We start from the raw sequence: 18,197 nt of genomic DNA, 5'->3' as shown, positions 1-18,197 counted from the left end.
GAGTAGCCACGATTCCCTGCCCCCATTTCAGTAAGCGGGAGCTTCTAGTCAGAGGGGCGAGAGGCGAGGGATGGGAAGACTGCAGGTAAAGGGTGGGGATGAAACAGGAAAAGACAGGGAGAGGTCACCCTGAACTACAGTGCCCCTTCCCCCACTTCTCTCCACACCGCCTCCATTCTTCCCCAGGTGTGCATGGTCTTCAATGCTGGAGAGCTTACCCTGGTGGAATATGGGAGTAATGACTCCTTGGGTTCTGTACACACTGAATTCATGAACCCTCACCTCATCAGATAACTGAACCCTGGAAATCCAGAATGGGACTTCTAAAGTGTGTGTCCCCAGATCAGGCTAAAAATGTTGACCCATGTGCTATTTCAGAACCCTCCAGAAGACCCTAGCTAAGCCCATTTTACCTTACCTTGTTGTTTCATGTTTCAGCATCCGTATCAACGAGAGGTGCCAGCGAGGAATGGAAGATAATAAGAAACTGGCTTATCTTGTTGATATTAAGACTATTGCTTTAGGTAAGATGCTCTTATAACTTTAATACTGACACCGATACCTGCATTGCACTTGTGTATCATGAGCATATTCGGTGATGAACCTGAAAGGCACTAGGTAAGTATGTAACCTCATTTTTACAGTGTTAGAGCAAATGTTTAAGCCTCTGTGGGTATGCCTTTATGAAGTGTCTGGCTATGGATACATTCATGCTCAGGCCTGTCAGAAGGCCTGTCCATAGAATTACCATGTTCTCTCATCATATATCTTATGGACAGCAAGTTGTGAACAGTAGAGAAGAATTATCCGCAAATTTAGGGATTTTCCTGTTTAGACATCATCAAATCCTAGACTCTTTAGAACTGGAAAGATTGTATTTTTTATATTTATGTTATTAGTAACCCTTATTATTAGTAACTAGTAACAATAGAAATGTAATTTGCATTTCAGAAGTGTTTCATTTATAAATCTCCACTTTATGATTTCTGTCACCAAATGTTCCAAGCATGGAAGGAAGAACTAAGACTAGCTTAGGATCATGCAGAAGGTGTAGAGACGAGCATGCCACATAGTATGTCTGTAAGGATGGGACTGGCGTCAGCTACCCTGTCCGTACTTACTGCTCTATGAGCTTACCAAAGTTACTTCGTCTTTCTTAGTGTCTTAACCCACACAGTGAACGAAGACAGCACCTATGTCAGATGGAAGCACTCATCCTTCCCTGCCACATAATCGTTAATAAAGTCCAGCTGCTGAGAGTCATGACCTATTGTTAATGCTTGCTTATCCACGCCTAGTGCTGTTAAATCAGAACTTTTTGTTGCATTTACATTTAGTTTTTTACCTCATCTCTTACTCATGAGCATTTAGAGAGTGGTTTTTTGTTTGTTTGTTTGCTTGTTTGTTTGTTTTGGTTTTTTTTCATTGTTTGGTTTGGTTTTATTTTATTTGAGACAGGGTTTCTCTGTGTAACCCAGGCTGACCTGGAACTCACTCTGTAGCCCAGGCTGGCCTCGAAATCAGAGAGATCCACCTGCCTCTGCCTCCCATGTGCTGGGACGAAAGGTGTGTGCTGCCCCAGCCTGCTGAGTATTAATTTTTTAAAGGTTTATTTTAGTTGAATGGATATTTGCCTGCATGTATGGCTGTGTACCATGTGCATACCTTATGCCTTTGGAGGCCAAAAGAGGGCAGTGGGATCCCTAGAACTTGGTGGGTGTGAGCTGCCATGTGGGTGCTGGGGATTGAACCTGGGTCCTCTGGAAGAACAGTCAGTACTTTTAACCACTGAGCCATTTCTTCAACCCCTAGTTGTTTGGGGGGTTTCTTGTTTGGTGTGGTTTTAATCACATTACTGCTACTTGCTGAGGTCCATGCATAGAGCAGAATTGCTGAATCATAGGAGCAGCTGTGCCTTCAGCCTAAGTGTCTCCCATTGCTCTCCAAAGAGGACGATCAATGTCCGTTCCTCTCCCAGTCAGAGTTCCTATTCTTCCACATCCTCTCCAGGACTTAAAATGCAGGGTGTGTGTGCAATGCCGTTTCACTTACTTATTGTTCACTTGGATTTCTCTTCTGTGACTTCCAGTTTCTCATCCCTTATGCATTGTGAAAGTCAAGTGGCCTCTTTGTTAGAGATGTGAAATTCTGTATATAACCTCTGATGGTTACTTACATTGTAGGGTTTTTTTCTTAGTATGTGTGGCTTGAGTTTTCTCTCTTTTAGGTATCTTTATAATTGAGACATTTAAAATTTTATTGTAGTTATTTATGTAATGGAACCGGTTGGGGGAAGCATTATGCCATGGCACTCAAGTAGAAGTCAAAAGACAACCTGAGAAGCCAGGCAGTGGTGACACACACCTTTAATCCCAGAACTCAGGAGGCAGAGGCAGGTGGATCTCTGTGAATTCAAGACCAGCCTGGTCTACAGAGCAAGTTCCAAAGGTACACAGAGAGACTCTGTCTTGAAAAAAGAAAAGATACTCTGAGGCGGTAGATCCCTCCTTTCCACTGTGTGGGTCTAGAGGATCAAACTCAGGCCCTGTAGCACACACCTTTAAATATTAATTGAAGGGCCAATGGGATGACTCAGCCTCTAAAGATACTGGTCCAAGCCTGATGACTCAGCTTTAGTCCCTCAGGAGAAGACCAACTCCTGCAAGTTGTCTTCTGACTTCCACGTGTGCTCCTTGCAAAATAGAAACAAAGAACTAAAAATGTAATTAACAAATTCTTAGTTTAAAAAATTGAGTCTAGGGATATAGTTGAGTGGCAGAGTGCAGGGGAGCCCTGTGTTCAATCACCAGTGCTGCCAAAATAATAGTAATAGTAATTGTTGGTTTTTGAGGTCTCATTTAAAAACTTTTCCCCATATTCCCTCCTATATTTTAACATTCTTAAGCTTTGCTTTCCATCTGGAATTTATTTTTGTATGTGATGTGGGTAGGGTTTAACTTTATTTTTTCCATCTGTGTAACCATTTACTGAAAGCCCACTAATTTGTTATACCATCCCTGTCATAAGTCAAGCTTTCGTATACATATGGGCCTCTTCTTAAGATAGTTTCCTATTTCATGAATATTACATTTCACATCTGAGCTCAGAAACGCAGGTATCTGCACTGGGAATGATATGTAGGCCAGGAGGCCTAATTCTCGTGGCGGTGATAACTCAGACCTCAGACCCGTCCATTCGCTCGCGCCGTGAATTTTACATATTTTTCAATATGTGTAAAATGACAGTCGGTTCTCTGAGTCACCGGTCCCTTTTAATGTAATGAAAATTATAGACATTTCTCAGGAAAAATGCATAAATATCAAATTTTATATATAATTTCAGGGTCCCTATGTGGTCCTGGAGGCTCTAACAGACCTGGTTTGGTTTGGCTTTGGTTGCTGTGTTGTTTTTCGGTGTTTGAAGGAAGGGTCTCACGTTGCCCTGACTGGCTTTGAATTTCTAGTCCTCTTGTCTCAGACCCCTGGGTACTGGGATTATAGATATGCGTCACCATGTCTACTGTCATAATTTCTGTCCCCAGGTTATCAGTCTGTCTGCCGGCTGGTCCCATTGGTTATGCTCCTGCCTCAGCCTTTTCGCCTTGTGCTTGAGCTCTGGGTGTGAGCCACTGAGCTTCACTGAGTGAGCTCTCTTCAGGGCTTCCTTCTTCGTCGCCTCACTTGTGCATCCACTGCTCTGGTGACTCCACGCAGCCAGGGTGACATCACCAGGTCATTTCACTCCTCAGCTCTCTGGTACTCAGTAACACGGTCACCCTCTTTCACTGTCTTTTCAAGACAGGCTCAAACGAGGCAGCTGGAACTGGACTACATAGAAGGGCCTGGCCTCAAACCCCCACGCTTTCTGAGGGCTGGGTTATAGCAGTGTACCACCATTTCTCCATGAGATCTTCTATCTAGTTGCCCATAAAGCCAAGTAAAACATTTATAATTCTAGACAAGTTTGTTGACAGTATTTCTCTGTGTAGCCTTAGCTGTTCCTGACTATCCTTGAACTCTCTCAGTAAACCAGGCTGGCCTCAAACTCACAGAGATCCATCAGCCTCTGCCTCCTGCGTGTTGGGATTAAAGGTGTGTGCCACCACACTTGGCAAGACCCAGTTTTTTAAGCATCTTAGAAAAATCGTGCAATATTGGTCATTTGTGGTCCCCATTGATACCTCTGGACTGATAAAATGTTCCTAAATCCCAACATGATTATAAAGCCAGCATTCTAAATCCAGCGCCTTAGACCACTCGGCCACGCTACCTCCCTAAAGCCAGCATTCTAGAGACCAACTGCAGCCCTCTACATGGCGGGGCTTGCTCTTCTTACCCTGCCTTCTTTGCAGTGGATCTTATTGGCGGCTACAACATTGGTACTATCAGTCACGAGAGCCGTGTGGATTGACTGGAACTTAATGAGACTGGGCACAAGCTTTTCTTCAGGGATCGGAAACTTCGTGTGAGAGGGGTTACTAGGGTTTTAGACCTGGGCTGGTCCACAAGCTGTTACCAGGGATTGTGGGGGTGATGGAGGAAGGTCATTGGTTAAATAAAAAGAAACTGCTTGGCCCTCATTGGTTAGAAGATAGGTGGGAGGAGTAAACAGAACAGAACACTGGGAGGAAGAGGAAGTGAGCTCAGACTCCCAGCTCTCCTCTCGGGAGCAGAAGCCTCAGAGAGACGCCATGCTCCCAGCTCCCAGGCAGACGCACACGATGAAGCTCCGACCCAGGATGGACATAGGCTAGAATCTTCCCGGTAAGTGCACCTAGGGGCGCTACACAGATGATTAGAAATGGGCTAAATTAATATGTGAGAATTAGCCTAGAAGAGGCTAGATAGAAATGGGCCAAGCAGTGATTAAATGAATACAGTTTGTGTGTTGTTATTTCGGGCATAAGCTAGCCAGGCAGCCGGGGTGCTGGGGACACAGCCCTGCCACCCTTATTACTACATGGGGACAATGCAGGACATAAGTTCTTGGTTCCATATGCCATTAGCATAGCAAAGTGGACCAAGGATAGCCTATACGCTGTCAGAACCTGACCTAGGGACCCTGACAGAGACCGTTTACAGGCTGCGTCCTCGTGAAGCTGCTTCCCCTTCTCAGGTCCAGCTGCTCTTTGCCCCATCCCACTGCCGCAGTGTGCTTCAGCCACACTTAGCTGAAGGCATGGACACTAACTCGAGCAGTCTCTTGTCAGCATGGCATCTCCAAAGAGATTTGCTTTTCTTGTGATGCTTCATTCCAGTGAGAGCCTCACTGCAGACTGTCAGTTCACTTAGTTTGTTTGTAGCCCTACCTGCTAATCTGGCCCAGGGTTACTCTATAGTCTGACCTTCACCTGACCATACCTTGAATTAGATCGTGGTTGTTTGGTCATCTCATACTCGACCAGTCAGGATATACCAACTTAGCACAAACTCCAAGGGCTGGCAACTCAACACATAACTGACTGGTGGATCATTTCACTGTGGGGGAAAGGGACAGAACCAAATGTCAGCAGTGCACGCCTCCTAATTGTGCTGTCTCCCTCTCCAGTTGCATCTATATGATATTGAAAGCTGCTCCAAGACAATGATCCTCAACTTCTGCTCCTACGTGCAGTGGGTTCCCGGGAGTGATGTGCTGGTAGCCCAGAACCGAAACAGCTTGTGTGTGTGGTACAACATTGAGGCACCCGAGAGAGTCACCATGTCCTCTATCAGGGTACGTTGGTGCCAGGAGGCCCAGGTGTGTCGCTCTAACTCATTAGCGCTCCAAGGAGAAGTATGTGGAGACTGTGTGGTGTTCTCAACCCACCACCCACAATCGCTGTGATAAAACTGGCAAGCCATACTTTCACCCCCTCCCCATACTGGCATGGCCTCCAGAATTATCCTTGCTTGCGTTTCCTGACCTTGTGTTGCATTCCTAGAGATGAGGCCACATTCCAGTGGCCCTGGGACTATATAAAGTCACCATATGGCATTCTTTGCAGTCTAGAAGACAGACCCCAGTAGGAGGGATGGTTCCATGCCATCATCCTTGTCCTTGTTCTTGGCCATTCAAAATCCCTCCTTTTTCAAATTACACATAAAACATTCTTTACTGTCCCATCGCAACACCACACACACACACACACACACACACACATCACACACCACTCACACACACCACACACCATACAACAATACACTACACACACACACACATCCTCCACATACATACCACACACACACACACACATACATCCTCCATATACACACCACACACCACACACACATACCATACACCACACACACACACACATCCTCCACATACATACCACACACACCCCACACACCACATACCACACATACACACCATACAACACTACACCACACACACATACACACACCCCACACACACATCCCACACATACATCACACACACATCCTCCACATACATATCACACACACACACCACACACACACACCACACACCGCACACACACACCACACACCCACACCCACCACATACCACACATACACACCATACAACACATACACCACACACATATACACACACACACACACCACATACACACCATACAATACATACACCACACACACACACCACACACATACCACACACTCATATGCAAGCCCTTGAAGGCTCTCAAGTTAGCCACCATGTAACTTTCTCTCTCCCCACAAATAATATAGGACCTTGCAAGGCTTTGGCTTTGGCTTGGCTACCTCTCTTTTTTCTTTGTTGAACAATATTTTCATTCTAACCTTTAAATCTTTAAGTTACATTTATTTATTTTGTGTGTGTGTGTGTATGCATCTCTGGAGGCCAGAGGACAACTTGTGGGAGTCTGCTCTTCCCACCATGCGGGTCCCAGGAGTGAATGCAGGCCAACAGGCGCCTCTACCTGTCGAACCTTCTCTCTGGTTCTTAGTGCTAATCTTCGTTGCTGCTGCTGCTGCTGCTGCTGCTGCTGCTGCTGCTGCTGCTGCTGCTGCTGCTGCTGCTGCTGCTGTGCTGGATGGAATCAAACCCAGGCTTCAAGCACACTGCACAAGTATTTACCACTGTGCTTCCAGGAGTAGTAAAGGGTTCCTTTAGTTTTGATGGGTTTTTGTTTTGTTTTTCTTTCTTTTTTTTTGTTGTTGTTTTGGTTTGGTTTGGTTTGGTTTTTTGAGGGATTTTTTTAAAAAAATTTATGTATTTATTTAATTTTTTAAGAAAGAAAACAAACTATCTTTTTTTCATTTTACATGCCAATCCCAGTTCCCACTCCCTCTCCTCCCTCCCATTCCCCTGCCTTTACCTCCTAAGTACTTGAGTGCTGGGATTAAAGACCTGGGCCGCCATGCCTTGCTATAAGATTTTTTTTTAACTCCCAAAATGGGCATCATTCATATTCAATGTCTTATTCTTTCTCTCCTTTCCTTCCTCCCTGAATGACCTGGAACTGGAACTTGTAACCCAGGCTGGCCTCCATGAGTGCTGGTATCACAAACACGGGCCACCACACGTGATTCATGACACTATTACCTTATATGGACAGAACTTAGATTTCCCCACTACCATATTTCTTCCTACTTTTGCTTCTTGCAGTTTTGGTCTCCCCTCAGGAATTAATTTTCTGCCTGGAGAATATCACTTAGAAATCCCTTTGGTGAGGGTCTCTTTAGTGGAAGATTATACTCTCTCAGGTTTTGATGATCTGAAAGTAGCTTTGTTTAGCTTTTGTTCTAAAAACCCTTTGGGACTAAGTACCCAACTTCAAACTGACAGCTAACTTTTCTTAGCTTTTTGTAACATGTTATCCCAATAGATAACATGTGTTGTGCACATGTGTGCAATGCCTGCTGAGGCCAGAAAAGGGCATCAGATCCCTCAGAGCTGGAGGTACCGGCCACTTGCTGTGAGTGCCCATGTGTACTGGGAACCAAGCTTGGGCCCTCTGCCATAGCAGTGTTCTTAATCTCTGAGCTGTCTACTCTTGCCCCTTTGGTTGCTCCTAAAACCTACTTTTGTTTTTGGATGTTTTGACGACACTTGACTATAACTTTTGTACATAGTATTTTTCCTCATGAAGGGGTCTTGCCATATCACACACACTGGCCTCAGATTTCGGGGCCCAGGCTGTCCTCCTGCCCTGCCTCTTGAGAGACAGGGACTGTAGTCACGGGCCACCCATCGGGTTAGAGGGTTTGGGGGTTGTTTTTGCAGTGTATGGCTAGCGACTGAACCTGTACATTAGAAGTGAATTCTCTGGTACTGAGCTGTACTCCAGCCTTTTTACATGAATTTAAATGATATCCCATGCAGCATATGTTGGGTTTCATGTAGTTCCGAACACACACATCGTGCTCAGTCTTGGGAACTTCTCGGCCACTCTCTCTCGGAACGCTGTTCCCATTCTCCCAGGAATTCTGACTCAGCATATGCTACGTTTCTTGTTCCATCTTGTTTGTCTTTTCAGCTTCTTCTGTGTCTCCTTCTTCTGCTCCATGAACATTCCAGATAGTATCTTCAGATCTCTCCTTCAGCTCCTTGGCTCACTCTTTGCCTTGTCTGCTGCTTATGCCACAATTGAGGTTTTGCTTCAGAGTTAAATTTGGGCCAGGAACTTCTCCATGTTCAATGTCTCAGGCTTCACTTCCATTAAATTTTATTTGATTCTTTTTCCAGTATGCCCAGCCACTCCAGTCTTTCCTTAGTTAATTTTCCATGTCATTTTTATATCTTCAAATATGTAATATTTAATTTTATTACAATATTACAATGCATTATCTATAACTGCCATTTTTAATATCTAAATTAAATATGCTTAAAGACCTAAAATTATTGTTTATAATTACAATTTATTCTTTCGTACTGGTTGTGTTGTATGTGCGTGTGCTTGCACACATACACCCACATGTTACTCTGAAGGCAGTCTCTACTTGTTTTCCCGCTGAGATGGTTGTTTGCTTCTGTAGCAATCAGAATCCATGGTAAGGCTGTGCTCCGCTTGCTTTGGTGCCCTTTGCTACAGAACCGGCTAGGCTGGGTTTACTCAGAGACTGACTCAGCCCATCCACGTGCTAAAGGCCCGAGGCTCATTGTCGGAAACATGCATTTGCCTTCAGAGCAGCATCCCCTTTCCTGCTGCCCAGATTTTAGCTTTTGGCCTTTGCCCTTCTGTCTTTTCTCTTTTTTATTGTTTATTTATTTATTTTTATTTATTTTTTTGGTTTTTTGAGACAGGGTTTCTCTGTAGCTTTGGAGCCTGTCCTAAAACTAGCTCTAGTAGCCCAGGCTGGGCTTGAACTCACAGAGCTCCGATTGCCTCTGCCTCCCAAGTGCTGGGATTAAAGGCATTGGCCACCACCAACCAGCTAAAAAATGTCATTTTACTGATTTGTTTTGTTTTGGTTGTTTTTTTTTTTTAATTTTTTAAAGGGGAATGGGTAGCATAGAGGTGGGGAACATTCTTAGTGATTTTGTGCTGGAAAAGAAAAAGTATGTTCTGGGTTCAGGTTCAAGTTGTAATTTAACTGGAGGACCCCCAAGAATATCTCAGTCTGGGGCCTGGGGAAATGGTTTCATGGATAAGGGTACTTGCTGCCAAGCCTGATGACCTGAGTTCATTCTTTAGACTTTTTCACGTTTATTTAGCATGTGTGTGTCCATCCAAAAGTCATTATATAGATATATATTACAGGGTTTCTCTGTGCAGCCCTGGCTGTCCTGGAACTCACTCTGCCTCAGACTCACAGAGATCCACCTGCCTCTGCCTCCTGAGTGCTGGGGTTAAAGGTGTGTACTACCACTGCCTGACAAAATAATATACTTTAAAAAGAATATCAGTCTAAGAGTTGAGAAGATAACTCATTTGGTAAAGTGCTTGCTGTTCAAGTAGAGGGGCCTGAGTTTGAGCCCCAGAACATACAGCAAGAAAGTGAAGCGCTGGAGAGGCAGAGACAGGCAGACCCCTAGGGCTCAGCCCAGCTTACTTGGTAAATTCCAGGGCCAAGCTGAGATCCTGGTTGAAGAAAGAAAGGGTGGAAGCAGCTGAGGAGTGACACCTGAGCGTGTCTCCTGGCCTGCTCACATGGACAAGTGCAGTCACACACGCACCCACAGTCTGTGCGTGCACACACACCCCTAAGTCTGTTTCCTACTGAAGAACTGGATGCCACTCTTTGTATACTGTGCAGGGTGACGTTGTAGGTCTGGAGCGAGGTGGGGGGAAGACAGAGGTGATGGTGACCGAAGGGGTGACGACTGTGGCCTACACCCTGGACGAGGGCCTGATTGAGTTTGGAACAGCCATCGATGACGGCAACTACACCCGGTGAGAGCTGCTAACAGCCAGTGTGGTGCTGAGCCAGTGTGGGCCTAGCAGACGCCTGCAGTGACCCATTAAACTGTCACAGCTCAATGGGGCCCTGGAGTCATGGGAGGGGCCTAGACAAAGGACGGTGTTTCTGGCCTTTCTTCCCCCCCTCCTGCTGCCCCAGCAGCACCAGGGTTCCCCTCTGCTCCTCCAGATCCTGCTTCACTCCTGTGCTTTCTTCCCTTCCTCTCCAGGGCAACAGCCTTCTTGGAAACCCTGGAGATGACCCCAGAAACAGAGGCAATGTGGAAAACCTTGAGCAAACTGGCCCTGGAGGCAAGGCAGCTCCACACTGCTGAGAGGTGAGAGCTGTGGAACTGAATGCTGGCCACTAGGAGGCCTGTGGGCAGTCACCTACGGGCTGCTTCTGTCCTGTGTGTGGGCACTGCTTCCCACACACCCCAACAACATGAGCCCTTCCTGGTGCACTTACTCCAAACACCTTCCTACTCTAGATCAATATATCTTTTTAAAAATAGTTTTAAATTCTGTGAATAAGAATGTCGATGTGTGGGTTTGTGCACATGAGTGCCAGTGCCTGCCAAGGTCAGAAGAGAGTTTTGAACCTCCTGGAGCTGGAGTTCCAGGCGGTTGTGAGCCGCCTTGGTAAAGGTGCTGGAACCAGACTCCAGTCTCTACAAGAGCAGTGCACACTCCTGACTGCAGAGCTGTCCCTCTAGCTCTGAATATGTCCTAATGTTTTAGCTTCTCCTTTGCAAGGTTCTCCTTTAAGAGGTTGTTTCTTGTTTGTATTATTACTGTTTATATATGTAAAGTTTTTACATTTTTAAAATTTAGTTACTTTGAACTGGGTGTGTTTTAGTCACTTTTCTATTACTGTGGCAAAACACCGTGACCAAGGCGGCCTATAAAAGCCGCACGAAATGAGCTTATAGTTCCATGATAGGAGCAGTGCGAGCACAGTGGCCTGGACAGCTGAGAGCTCACATCGTGGAACCAGCAAACAGACAGCACTGGAGATGGCAGAAAACTTTTGAAACAGCAAAGCCTCACCTGCAGTGACAAACCTCCTCCAACAAGGCCATACTTCCCAATCCTTCCCAAACAGTTCCACCTCCTGGGGACCAAGTCTTCAGACATCTGAGCCAGTGGGAGGCAGTCCCATCCACACTGCAACAATGTGTCTGTGTGAGGGTCCATGTGTGGATATGTCCACATGAATGATGGTCCCTGCAGAGGCCAGAGGTGTAGGATCCCCTGGAGCGAGAGCTTCAGGCAGTTATGAGCCTTCATATGTAGATACTGGGAATTGAACTCAGGTCCTCTGCAAGAGCAGTACACACTCTTAACCACTAAGCCATCTCTGCAGCCTGCCCAAGTCTTTTTAACATACCTCTGTGTCTTTCCTGGGTGTGCCACAGAGGTAATGAACACATTTGCGACCTCAAATTCCTTGAGTTCAAACGTTGGTTCAACTTTTCGTCTTGTATAAACTTAGAAAGGTCATTCACCCTTCCCAACCCTGGGATTTGGTTTTCTTCATATAAAATGGGGGCACTGATGACAGTATTTACCACATAGTATTATAAAGGAGAGTGGCGATGGTAATGGTGGTGAAGAACAAGAAAGAATCTGCAAAAGGCTTAGATGTAAGGGCTTAGTAATGTCAGCTGTTTCTGGGAAGCAGCTTGAGCTTTTTCATATATACCCCTCCTCCCTTTACCCCATGTAAGCTGTCCGCAAGTTCTCAGGACTCTACCTTGTCTGCCTGTGTGTCTGTCTATCTATCTATCTATCTATCTATCTATCTATCTATCTATCTATCTATCTATCATCTATCTACCTACCTACCTACCTACCTCTCTATCTGTCTGTCTACTTTTTACCTTTTAAGGTATATTTTATTTTTACGTATATAACTGTTTTGCTTACATAGGTACCCATGTATGGAGGTCCGAAGAGGGTATCAGATCCCCTGAAACTGGAGTTACAGGTGGTTGTGAGCCACCTTGTAGGTGCTGGGAACCAAACTCAGGTCCTCTACAAGAGCAACAAATGCTCTTAACTGCTAAACCATCCTTCCAGCCCCAATTTTGTTTTTGTCTTGTTTTTTTTTTTCAGATTTTGTTTTTAAGCAAAGTCTTGTGTAGCCCAGGCTGGCCTCAAATTTCATATATAGCCAAGGGTGACCTTGGAGTTCTGATCCTCCTGCCTCTTCCTCTCAGTGCTGAGATTGCAGGCTTGCACTGCCTCGCCAATTTATTCAGTGGTGGAGATGAACCCAGAGCTTAGCGAACACTAGAGTGCTCTACCAGCTGGGCTACATCCCAGCCCAGGTCTTAGTCTTCACACGTATTCCCAGTCTGATATCTGCCTGGCCATACGACCACCAGTCCAGACCGCCAGCGTCTCCCACCTCAGTCATACAAAAGCCTCTTCCCTAACCTTACTGATGTTAGCCATGTCCTTCAAAATCTGCCCATCACACAGTGGAGACACACAGTGTAGACCAGCAGGTTGACCTCAAACTCAGTGATCAGATTCCCCAGTGCTTAGGTTAAAAACCTGTGCCACGACATTTGACCTATTTTTTTTTTAACTAAGGGGCTAGAGAGATGGCTCATCAGTTAAGAGCACTGCTTGCTCTCCCAGAGGTCCAGAATTCAATTCCCAGGACCCACCTAGAAACTTACAGACTTCTGTAACTCCAGTCCATGGGATCCAATGCCCTCTTCTAGCCTTGGGGAACACCAGGCATGCATGTGGTGTACAGACCACATGGAACATAGACATATATGCAGACAAAATACCCATACACATAAAATAAATATTTTTTTAAAACCATCAATATAGGACCGGCAAGATGTCTCAGTGGTTAAAAGGTCTTGCTGCAGAAGTCTACTACTGATGAGCGTTCAGTCCCCAGGACCCACAGTAGATGGACAGAATCAACTCCACAGGCACAGCATAACACAGGCATGCCTGCATCCACACACACGTAATACATACACACAAACAAATAACTAAAATAATTTTTAAGACCATTTTAATTTTAGAGGGCTGGGGCTTGCCTAGCACGCATGACGCCCAGCTCTAGGTGTTGGCTCCTCTCAGAATGACCGCGTCTGCTGTCAGAGGGGCTGTAGCCCGAGAATGGCTGCGGTGGAGTCCGGAAGAAGGCTTGTGGAGCCTGGACCTAGAGGGACTGTGGTAGCCTCTTCCAGAAGAGCTTTGACTTGTCCTGCCAGAGAGTCTGGAAGGGGGTCTCTCAGAGAGAGTACCATGGCTCCGTTCTGAAGGACTGTCCCATGTCCTCCGGATGGGACTGAGATGGCTCCTTTTGGAGGGGCTGCGGCATCTCTGATAAGGGGGACTACCCTTGGGGGAGGGATTACGTCCCCTTCTCTCTCGAGGGCTACTAGGGGTACTACTACGAGGGCTCCTCCCTGAGGAACTGCGAGGCCTTCTCCCAGAGGGGCTGGGTTGGCTCCTCCCTGAGGGACTGCGACCTCTCCCCTTAGAGAGCCTGGGTGGGCTCCTGTCAGAGATACTCTGAGGGGTTCTTCTAGAGGGACTGCCATCCTTCCTCTGGGAGGGACTGCGACATCTCCTCTCCGAGAGGCTTCTAAGGGTTCTGTCAGAGGGACTCCTAGGCTTTCTCTGAGGACTGTGGCGTCTCCGATGAGATCTCTCAGACAGGCTGTGATAGGCCCTATGTTGTTCTTGCTCGTGTTTGAAGTGACTCTGCATGGTTCTCTTCAGAAGGGAGTCAGGCACGAGTGTCTCTTGGACCTGAAATTTGGCTCCTACTTTAGAACAGTTCTTAGACTCTGGACTGAAGAATTCATAGTTCATCATAGAAACAATGTTCTTTGCCAATTCCAAAGGTCTGGGTTGGAGAGAGCTCACTTGTTTTGATTGGTGATCTTGGTCACATGTTTCCACATGGGTGGAACCCATGAACTTTTGCTTTATAAGAGGTGTGCTGGCCCCTCTGCCATCTGTTACGCCATCATCCTCGTCTTTTTCTTCGGGGTACAAGTTTTTGCTTGACCACAAATTGTCTGGACTAGCCCTGTCCTCAGGCTTCTGTCTGGTGATAGCCATAGCTCTATGTGCTCTTTGGAATGCCTGCTTTAGGCCCTGAAAAAGCAGCTGGATGAACCTGGGCTGGGAGGATTTCTTCGGTTGTCTCTTTGAAGAAACAGTGCTGGTTTGAGTTGATGGATCTGTCAGTGTTCCAGAAGGACACTCTTCTGTGGGTCTACTGGTTTTGTAGAGCTTTTGCTTTTTAAGTTCCTTGGTGATTTTCTTCATTGGATATTTTAAGTCTGAGGTCTTACTGAGTCTTGACTTAGCCCATTTTTCATGCTGGTTACTCTCACAGTCACTCTCTGACGCGGAGAGAACCTCACAGAATTCATAATGCCCAGAGTCTTTGGCTTCTGTCTTCCCTGCCACACCATGGCTGCCCCATTGCTTTTGCCTCCTGTGAACTGGTACAGAAGCCGGAGACTGGGAAGATCTGGACTGGAAATCTCTTGTAGAAGTTGGACTCTTGGAAGCTGGAGTATAGATTTTAGCTTTCCTGTGCGACGATGAGGAAGGGTTCTTCGATGTGTCCGCTCTGTTTCTCCCACAATCCTTTGAGACTTGAGGTCTTTTTCTAATGTGCAACCTAAAACCAAGATGCGTCTGGATCTCACCACGGCCTTCAGGGGTTTTTATAAGGCGGATCTGTGGGTAGACGAGAAGGTAAGCAGACTGGAACTTATGACCGCATCCAAATTCTGACAATAGGCCGCACTGCAAGCAGATGGGGTATTTATGGACAAGACCTGTCTCTGGGGGTGGAGGGACGTTGTGGGGTATCTGACTTCGTAAGAGTTTTGCTGCTATCTTTAGCTTTAGATCTTTAAGCTCTTCTGAGAGCTCGGTATTGGTCTGGGAAAAATAACTTGCCTCGAAGGAGTGGTGAGACTCGGAAGTTCTTGTTTGTGAATCGCTCTGGGAGATATTACTCGGCTCCCTGGAAACAGGATCTTCCCTACTGTAAAGTATCCCGAGAGGAGACTCTGGCTTCCCTAAGGCAGGAAACTGGGCCCCTGTACATGAGACAGGCACGTGCTGAGTGACTTCCTGGAATACATCACTGAGTTTTGAGTTTGTTTTCTTTAGTCCCAATCTAGTCCCAGAGTACTGCTGTATTATGGAGGATGTGGATCCACGTGTCCACATCTTTAAGGGTATTCTTTTCTCGTGACCATGGCCTAAGATACGTCTCTGAATATAGTTTTTGACCACTGACGTCTGTGAAATTGTCCTTGGGCCCCTCTCTAGTAGGCTCTGGGAAAATTCCATCAGTTCTGCTGGAACCCCAAATAAATTCTGAATCGATTGGCAGATACCCATAGTGGCTCCTTCTGTTAAAAACGGTTGAGAACAAAGCTTCCTTTCCATAGTGGTTCCCAGAACATTCCCCAGCATCAGCATATTGGAGAGGTACTTCCTGGGTAGTCGCTGCCTACAGACATGGCTTTCCCAGATGTTCAGTTGTCTGCCCAGGAAAGAACGAATAGAGTTTCTTCGAGCTCCTAATCCTGCCTGAAACTCCGAGGGTAGTAATCTTAGTGGATACGGAAAATAGCTCTGCAGTGAATTCCCAAATTCTTCCATTTGCTTCTTTTCGGTTGATTCCTTAGTTATGACATCCATATCCCAGATCTCAGGATATAGGGATCCCACAGAGTTCCCTGTTTTATCAAAAGGAAGGACCAAGGGAAGAGCTGGTGACCGTATCCTAATAGTGTCTGTATAGGACTCTGGAGACTGCAAAATGCCAACATTAAAGTTCTTCATAGTCCGGGCTCTTGACACTTCCGGCATTCCAGAACCCTGAAGGGGCCCTAATTTGCTTGTTTTGACAGAGCTTGAAATGAATGGGATCGGAGGGGTCAGTTCTGAGGCACGTGAACCTTTTTGATCACATAGTGTTGGAGTCAATCCTGGCACTTGAAGCTCTGGCTGCTGCGGCATCCCCAATGATTCTGTGACTGTATCCGTTGGCTTGGAGGTCAACCTCATAGATTTCTCTGTTGTTTCTGTGCTTTTGTGTCCCAACCCTTTCATCATTTCTGAAGATCCCGCATCTTCTTGATAAACGGGCAGCGGAATATAATTTACCAATTTAGGGGCTTGGTACCTGATCTTCGTGTTCATCTCTGCATAGTCCACCAGGTGGTGTGCTGGTCTGCCTGTCACCTTAGAGGGTTCTGTGATTTGATCATTTGTTTGGGGAATTTGGTTCCCAAATGTCACATTTTGAAGGAATGGACTTGGTGATAAGCCCACAGAGTTTCCACTTCGTGGCAGGAACAGCAATGGTTGTTTGCTCATCTCTGGAAACATTTTATCTTCAGGCAGTGGTGTTGGTAAAACTTCCACAGAGTCCACACCAGTTGACTGAGGCTTCGGAGTCAACATGGGTTGTGCAGTTTGCTGCCGTGACCCAAATTGCTTCTTCAAAAATGGGATCTCTTGAAACTTTGCCCCTACTGATAAGTTAGATGGCTTCACACCTTGAAAAGGGGGCCCAGGGCTCAATAGAACAGGTCTTGTATACTGAGATTCTGATCCAGGGGTCCATGTAAAGGACTTTATGTTTTGCAACTGTGGCCCTGAACCAAGCTTCGCTAAATTTATGCGTTGTAATTCTAATCCTGGATTCAATTCAGAAAAATTCATACATTGTTCCTGTGGCCCAGGGTTGTATTCTGCAGGTGCTATACCTGCAATATTTGACCCTGGAGTTAATTCAAGCCTTAAATCTTGCAAGTGCTGTCCTGGGTTAACCGTTATAGGCATCTCTCTTTGAATTCTTGTCCCTGGGTTCAACTCAGGAAACTTCATACCTTGAAGTTTAGGAGCTTCTAAATGTGGCCCAGGGTTGTATCCCATAGAATTTGCAGACTGTGATTCTTGTCTTCGAGTACATGCAGAAGAATTCACATTTTGCAAATGTGTTTGGACACTGCACCAAACAGAATTTACACACATCATTTGTGGTGCTGGAAATGTTGTACCAGAATGCATTCCTTGAAGTGGCCCAAGATTATTCCTATTAGAATGTTCACACTGAGGGTTTTGGCTTGGAATGCATGCAGAAGAATTCACATTTTGAAAATGTGCTTTAGAATTGCACTCAGTGGAATTCATACACGGAGGACTTGGCTCCGGGGTGCATACGGAAGAATTCACACACGGAGGACTTGGCTCCGGGGTGCATATGGAAGAATTCACACACGGAGGACTTGGTCCTGGGGTGCATACGGAAGAATTCACACACGGAGGACTTGGCTCCGGGGTGCATACAGAAGAATTCACACACGGAGGACTTGGCTCCAGGGTGCATACGGAAGAATTCACACACGGAGGACTTGGCTCCGGGGTGCATACGGAAGAATTCACACACGGAGGACTTGGCTCCGGGGTGCATACAGAAGAATTCACACACGGAGGACTTGGCTCCGGGGTGCATACGGAAGAATTCACACACGGAGGACTTGGCTCCGGGGTGCATACGGAAGAATTCACACACGGAGGACTTGGCTCCGGGGTGCATAAGGAAGAATTCACACACGGAGGACTTGGCTCTGGGGTGCATACGGAAGAATTCACACACGGAGGACTTGGCTCCGGGGTGCATACGGAAGAAGTCACACACGGAGGACTTGGCTCCGGGGTGCATACGGAAGAAGTCACACACGGAGGACTTGGCTCCGGGGTGCATACGGAAGAATTCACACACGGAGGACTTGGCTCCGGGGTGCATATGGAAGAATTTACACACGGAGGACTTGGTCCTGGGGTGCAT

At 46.3% G+C, this 18,197-nt stretch overlaps 2 protein-coding genes across 2 annotated transcripts in view; one reads left to right on the top strand and one right to left on the bottom strand.

The window, feature by feature from the left end:
* The window catches only part of LOC142839429 (intraflagellar transport protein 172 homolog), a 25,353-nt gene extending 11,118 nt beyond the window's left edge, over positions 1-14,235 (top strand). The window contains exons 13-16 of the mRNA XM_075955549.1: positions 439-5,715; positions 10,185-10,321; positions 10,558-10,665; positions 11,260-14,235. The gene's annotated coding sequence lies outside the window, so the exon portion shown is untranslated. The remainder of the gene's footprint in view (positions 1-438; positions 5,716-10,184; positions 10,322-10,557; positions 10,666-11,259) is intronic.
* On the bottom strand, positions 13,418-18,197 carry LOC142839266 (uncharacterized). Its single transcript, XM_075955254.1, has 2 exons — positions 17,738-18,197; positions 13,418-17,640 (listed from the first exon to the last, which is right to left on the bottom strand). Exons 1-2 carry the CDS (start codon positions 18,195-18,197, stop codon positions 13,418-13,420), a joined length of 4,683 nt encoding a protein of 1,560 aa, XP_075811369.1.

The sequence above is a fragment of the Microtus pennsylvanicus genome, chromosome 21, assembly GCF_037038515.1.
Source record: "Microtus pennsylvanicus isolate mMicPen1 chromosome 21, mMicPen1.hap1, whole genome shotgun sequence".
NCBI classification, from domain to species: domain Eukaryota; kingdom Metazoa; phylum Chordata; class Mammalia; order Rodentia; family Cricetidae; genus Microtus; species Microtus pennsylvanicus.
The sequence above is the reverse complement of the archived record's forward strand: the minus strand, read 5'-3'. Positions and strand labels throughout refer to the sequence as shown.

Bases quoted from the DNA above. Each gene is read 5' to 3' on its own strand.
- LOC142839266 (XM_075955254.1), bottom strand. From the start codon at position 18,197: ATGCACCCCAGGACCAAGTCCTCCGTGTGTAAATTCTTCCATATGCAC. The intron at 17,641-17,737 runs GTATGCACCCTG...TATGCACCCCAG, and splicing joins CTCCGTGTGTGAATTCTTCC to GACCAAGTCCTCCGTGTGTG.